General features: G+C 36.3%; 1 protein-coding gene across 1 annotated transcript; it reads left to right on the forward strand.

Annotated features, from left to right (window-relative positions):
- Positions 1-900: 900 nt before the first annotated feature.
- Positions 901-2,371, forward strand: pxmp4 (peroxisomal membrane protein 4). Its single transcript, XM_080892342.1, has 4 exons — positions 901-1,061; positions 1,293-1,355; positions 1,475-1,673; positions 1,769-2,371. Exons 1-4 carry the CDS (start codon positions 949-951, stop codon positions 2,036-2,038), a joined length of 645 nt encoding a protein of 214 aa, XP_080748468.1. The 5' UTR covers positions 901-948; the 3' UTR covers positions 2,039-2,371.
- Positions 2,372-6,855: the final 4,484 nt, after the last annotated feature.

Genomic DNA, 6,855 nt, shown 5'->3' on the forward strand with positions numbered 1-6,855 from the left:
GACATTTCTAAAGATAAGAACAAGAAATGATGGGGAACTGTATGAATCTATTACATAAGTAAAGTGTCTGCCTGAATTACATGGGTGGTGTCTTGGCAAATGTGCTAGAATACTGCATGTGTACATGCTGATACCTCTAAACAAATTATGCCCTCTCCTTGTTGTTATTTTAACATCCTAAAATTTGTAACCGTTCTTGCAGGATAAAGTCAGAAACTGGTCTTTGGTCTTAGGCTTGCATTTAAAGTGAAGGTTGACATAAAAACACTTCAGTTTTCATATGAGATATTCACATTTGCATTATGTAATAAGCAGAAGATGAATAACTAGTGCAGTAATGTATCAAAAATTAGGCATTTAATTTACAGTCAGCAATAAATTGCAGTGCAATAATAATGAGGTGCAGTAGGCTCTTTTCCTCATGTCATTTGTGGCATTGTGCAAAATACTGAAGAGTTTTCAGCTAAATTACCTGTAAATATATTTTTCTGTTTTTCTTTTTTAAAGTGTGTTTTTCAACAGGTGGAGCGGTTTCAAATAACATTAGAGTTTTACTACACTTCGGTATTTTTTGATTATTTACTTATTTTCTTTTTTCCATTTTTTTTGTTTGTTCGTTTTTTGTGTAGTTTTCATCGAGTTAAAGTTTACTTCAGATTTTGTTGGATTTAAGCAGATATCCTGACTGTGTTGAAAAAAAAAAAACTAAGAGTAAAGACACGTCCTGTACGATTTTATTTACTTTCAGTAACCACACAATACTTGTACTGTTTTGTGGTGTTTTAGAGCTTTCCCCTTCAGTGTTAGTTTCATCTCACTGAGCTGCGCTTCTGCACGCATAGGAACCTTTAATAGAACTCGGCTACAGGGTGCGTTTTTAATGTGGCACAGCATTCTGCACTGTTGTGTCCCACCTGTATCTGTTTCCCCTCGGCTCCGTTGAAAGTCATGGCAGGTCCTGATCTGATAAGAACTCTTCTGTATACCGTCAATAATCTTCTACAGCAGGAGAAATACAAAGCGGCGTTGGCAGTTTTGAAGGGATTCAGGAACGGCGCTGTGTGAGTTCAGTGGAGCACCCTGCGAGCTTAACTACGCTATTTACTTATTTACACTTACACTGCTATCAGCTGGACTATTGCACTTGTTCCTTTAGCTGTTGTTCTCTGTCATGGCAGAGAGCCAGACTGGTAACTTGGCGGTGGATTTAGCAGCAGCTGAGGATAATAACAATAAGTGGAGATTTTTAGCCGATAGCGAAGCACTTATATAACACTCTGTTTTTTTCTCAGATATGGGGCTAAAATCAGAGCACCACATGCCCTGGTTATGACATTTCTATTTAGAAGTGGCAGGTAAGGCATAAATCTCAAGCTTATATATATATTAAAAAAAACAAACCCAAACAAACCCTGTGCTACACTTCGCGTGCCTCTGAAGTGTTAAAACATCCCGTTTTCCTCCTGTGTTCTAGTTTAAACGACAAGTTCAAAGCCATTTTGAAGGCCACATACACCCACTCCAGAAACCTGGCGTGCTTTGTGTTCACGTACAAAGGACTGCAAGCTTTGCAGCAGAAACTTCAAGGAAAGAGTTTACAGTCTCACTCATTTCTGGCTGCCTGTGTTGGTGGATGGTTAGTGTTTGGCGATAACAACAACATTAACAGTCAGGTAGGACAAACTGCAGCCTGTGGGTGTCAAACTTCAAACTTGCCTGTTGCATCTGTCTGTGTTCCGATTATACAACTCTTTACTTTCTACTCTAGATCAACATGTACCTGCTGTCCAGAATCCTGTTCGCCCTGTCTCGGCTGGCTGTAGAGAAAGGATTCATCCCACAGCCTAAGCATGACCCTTTCCCACTCTTTGCCACGCTAGTTTGGGGTATCGTCTTGTGGTTGTTTGAGTATTACCCACATACACTCCAGCCATCACTGCAGTCCTCCATGAACTACCTCTATCATGACAGCAACGTGTGGCATGACATCTCAGACTTCCTAGTTTACAATAAGCCAAGGACTGCTGCCCAAAACTGAAGGTTTATTGTTTTATTTTTTGTAAAATAATATTTTTTTAATCACTATTCTAAATATGATTGAATTTTGCCTTTTTAAATGTTTGACACTGAAGTTTGTATTTGAATGTCCTAATTCTTTTCTGTTTGTCAGTATCAACCAAGTTTCTCGCTAAAGTGCTCAACCATCATATTTAAGTACCATTGCTGAAAGGCAATGGTTGCAGTACTTCCTATGATTTTGTGTTCATATTTTATCTGATTGTACAGATTGTTGGAGATTCTGATTTTCCAGAGCTATGTCACTAAATGTAGTTGCTGTATAATTGAAGAATTAATAAACAACTAAATTAAATTTCTGTTATCTCTTGTAAACCTGTAGCTACACATTGACATATTTGTGTCACCTCAAGTTGTCAGCTGATTTATTTAAAAAAAATTAAAACATTCTTTAACATTCATTCAGTAACAAAGCAATGGCAGCTGTTATTTTTAACTTATATATGAACTGTTAATGTTCTTTCTGCAATGCATTCTGCAAGTTTGAATGATGAAGCATAATGACACGTATTTCTTTGCATTTTTTTTTTTATGAAATAATGATTTCTTCATACTGCTTACGCCTGAACTCCTCCCAGCAATGCATGCAGAAGAAATACTGGATTTGCATGTTGCAGATTTTGTTAGGTTGTCTTAGTGACTCAAGGTGTGCCATTGTTATATAATATTTAATGTAGAGTGAAATCTTCAAAGGGTTAATCATCACTTTTTGATTGCATAGGTTTTCTAGTTTTATTCACAAAATTGGTCCAACGTGGCCAGTTTCAAGAAAAAACAAGTTTAGTTGGTTGAATTAAGCAGGTGCATTCTCTACTGTATACTTGTTAAAAATGTTCTACAGTCTGTTATTTGAATTGAAATATTAATTACTTTAAAAATGCTATTAATGGTAATGTATACATTTACTAGAAGAATCCATCCATTTTTAACTGCTTGGACAATTCAGGGTCACAGCGGTGTTGGAGCCTAACCCAACTGTTACACAGAGAGAGACCTGCACCCAGGGCAGTCTATAACAGGCCTATCACACAGAGACAGTCATTCACATGCAGACTTTTGGGCATGTTGTACATGCATGCGCTGGGAGAACATGCAAACCCCACACAGAACACCCCCAGGTGGCCAGGTATTTCAGCTAGAACTGTCAGCTCACTGATGATAATAGTACTTGTGCTTATGCATTCCTTATGAAATTACATCCTAGTGTCAAACTTACAGAATCACTTTTGATGCAAAATTCAAATGAGAAGTGACAGTGACATGGATGATGACTTTCAATGTTTCAATTTAATGTTACTTTATGCTCTCCATTGGTAAATAACACTAACGATATATAAAATAAAAAATAAAAAACACCTTTAATTTGGCCACGACAATCCATGCTTTAGAGCATCAGAATTTTACTTACCCATTGGTGGTAATAATACTGTACATATTATTATAACACCATAAAAGGGCTGTTCTGAACGAATGTGCTTATTTCTATAATTTAGATAATACTCTCTGTTAAAAGTAAATATAGACTAAGTGCACTTACACCGTACTTCATGAACAGTTCTGTGTAGACAAAAAAAGATTATATATGTGCTGCGACTAAAAGGCACTGGTGTTACTTGTTAAATGTCAAATGTTAAAAAATAAAATATCAAACAACTTCAACTAAAAACACTGTTGATGTAAAATAATGCAACACAGTACTGTTCACTCTTACACTAACACTTTTCAACAAATGGCTTATGTTACGATTTGAGCAAGAAAAGTATAATCCAGGCAGATATGAAACATAGAAAGCAACAGTTAAAATTCATGAGAGCGAGTCAGTACTCATTCTCCAAAAATGCTTCCCACCCAAGATATTGTGCGTGCTTGTAATTATAAGTGGGTGAGCGCTCCTTCACTACAAAAACATTTGCGCAATGATGATGATGATGCTAGTTTCATTAAGAGGCAAACCAGAGTGAACAATGATGAGTTTCAAATAGCTAACCTCCCACGCTTCTATTCTGGGGCAAAACTCCATATCCTTGTGCAGCAACTTATTTGAGGTGGATTAATCAATGAATTACAAAACCTAAGGAATGTTCGTGTAAAGAGATAAAGTGACAGAGGGGGGAAAGCTGCACATGAGTGTGTATGAATGTATGTAATGGCCAATTTTGTCTTCATAGTTTAGCTTTGTTACTCATTTATGGATAGCTGCTCTAACCTTTTGCCTTACAGAGTTGAGGGAGATGTATAATTAATAAAAACCACATGTCTTTCATTTGAAAACCTTACTCTTAGCCACCCTAACTGGAAAGCGTTGTTGTTATTTGTTGTTGTCCATTTTTCCTCCTGCCCCTTAAGTCTAATCTCTCTTTTTTAAGTGCTCAGCTTTTTTTTAGTATTCAGCTCAGATAAAATAATTACAGAGGGTGATTTTAATATTCATGTAGCCTCATTGCATTTGACATCATTTTAAATGTCTTCATTTTGCATTAAGAAATGTAGACAAGAAAAGAAAAGAAGAAAAGGCCTTTGTCACTCATCTATATTTATTTGTCCCTCTGGGAAAATCATGATATTTCTATACACCAATATGGAACTAAAGATCTTTTCTTTTGTGAGCAAGTGGGGGCAATAGTGCCATGCGGATGGCAAGAGTTGAAAAGAGGAGGCAAAAAAGAAGATGCCACTTTCTAAAATAGGAAACGCAGTTCCTAACAACTTATTGGTTATTGTTACCATGATGATTTACCTTAACAAATCATGTAGGGGCTTACTAAAGCAGTGTCATCTGTGTGCGTGATAAAATGTCTGCTGGGAAAAAGTTGTTTTTACAGCAGTAGGTATACAGAATAAACAATCATAGAGATAAAGCAAAACCCAGAGGGAAGTCTGTGAAAGTGGTCTATTTGTCTGAAAATAGACTCCAACTCTGGTCTCATGTGTTATCCTGCTAAGAAACCCAACAATTCATAAAGTCAAACAAGAAACATGAAAAAAAATTGTTTCCAGTTTATCTGCTAACATTTTCTTTTAAAATTGTATAAAAAGAAACACACTCTTCATTGGTCCTCTAGTTTTATTGCTTATAGTTCGTTATATATTTTTGAAGGAAAATCATCTACGAGACAAAGAGAAAATACTCTTTCATCAGCCATTTTTTCATGTTTCACAGTGGTTCACTGATGGTTTATCATCACATGTCCACCAGGTTACATTTATTTACAACATAAACCAGTATTTTTGTAAATTTGATCATATGGCTTATAAAAATGTTAAAAAAGAATTTCTATTCACACGCAACCCTGTTGTGCATCATACGAATAATAATAGTTGACTTAAGCATAAAACATGCTCTTTCTTATTGTCCACCCAGTTACTGTTTTCCACAGTAACAGGGTGGACTAGGTGGGTTGGTATGCATATTTTTGTGACTCTTTTTAATGTAATCAAAGCGTGAAAGCATGTGGGAGTCTAATTTATTTTTTAGAATAGATGGACATTTTTTCCAGTGGATTCAAACAAGATAAAATCTTTCATAGTTTAGTATCTCATCTCCAATGTCAGGCAGGGAGGCTGCCCATGTAAAAGACAACTATGAAAACCACCAGATACCTGAAATTTTAAAGCTGTGGAGATTATCAAAATAAGCAAGTGTTTTGCAACAAACTGTTAATATTGATATTGATATTTTACTTTGAAATATAAAGGTGGTAATAGTGAAAAGGATAATACGTCATCCAGAGGGCGTGAATAGACTGGTCTTTCAGAAACTGATGCTTGAACTGATGGACAACTATCTCTGGGATTACAGAGAATCATCTAAAAAGAGAAAATATCTAGTGAGCTGCAGCTCTCAGGGTGAAAATCACTTGTTGATGTCAAAAGTCAGAGGAAAATGGCCAGACTGCTTCATACTGAAAGGTTAAACACTTGTTCCAACCAAAGTATGCAAAAGAACATCACTGATTGCACAGTATATTGAACATGTTAATGCAGATGGGCTACAGCAGCAGAATACCACAACAGCCATCCCTGTCACCTAAATCAGGAAACTGAATATACAGTTCACATGAGCTCATCAAAAACTGGACAACAGACAACTGGAAAAATGTTGCCTGGTCATTTGGATGGCAGGGACAGTATTTGGGTTAAACACAATAAGAGCAAGAAATGATCCTGCCTTGTATCAAAGTTTCAGGCTGTCGCAGCTCTGGGGGACATTTTCTTGGCACATTTTAGACTCCTTAGTACCAGTTTAGCATTGTTTAAATGCACGACCTATCCGAGTATTGTTGCTAACCATGTCCTTATCTTTATGACAATATTGTGCCCATTTTCAGCTGGCTGCTTCCAGCAGGATAACGTGCCATGTCACAAAACTGAAATAATTTCACACAAGTTTTTGAACATCCAACTCAACCTTATAGTCAACAAAATAAATAGTTAGTACCACCTCATACTGTATATGCAGAACTTTGTAATATAGTATTAGTCACATATTCAAATAGTGGGTGCATCAAACTAGCCGTTAACAAGTGTCATTCATTCAAAATCGTCAGAAAAAAGCCTCTCTGCAAATAAACTTAGAACACAATGTAAACAATAATATTTGGATAACAGACATGTATGTGAAACAAAATCTAGGACTTACGTAATAGAATCATCCTTCAGTTGAATCCTGTGTCATAACATGACGTCTGAATGCAGATTCTATTGTGTGGAATATCAAAGTTTGTGGTCTATGCGACAGATATTAATCATTGAAAATCAGGTTTGCTAGCATCTGTTAAC

This window comes from Rhamphochromis sp. 'chilingali' (genome assembly GCF_963969265.1).
Source record: "Rhamphochromis sp. 'chilingali' genome assembly, chromosome: 9".
Classification (NCBI taxonomy): Eukaryota; Metazoa; Chordata; class Actinopteri; order Cichliformes; family Cichlidae; genus Rhamphochromis; species Rhamphochromis sp. 'chilingali'.

What these genes read in the sequence shown, in the direction of transcription:
- pxmp4 (XM_080892342.1), top strand. Translation starts at nt 949, where the DNA reads ATGGCAGGTCCTGATCTGATAAGAACTCTTCTGTATACCGTCAATAAT. An exon ending in GGATTCAGGAACGGCGCTGT is followed by an intron (nt 1,062 to 1,292) that starts GTGAGTTCAGTG and finishes TTTTTTTCTCAG; the next exon opens with ATATGGGGCTAAAATCAGAG. An exon ending in TTTCTATTTAGAAGTGGCAG is followed by an intron (nt 1,356 to 1,474) that starts GTAAGGCATAAA and finishes CCTGTGTTCTAG; the next exon opens with TTTAAACGACAAGTTCAAAG.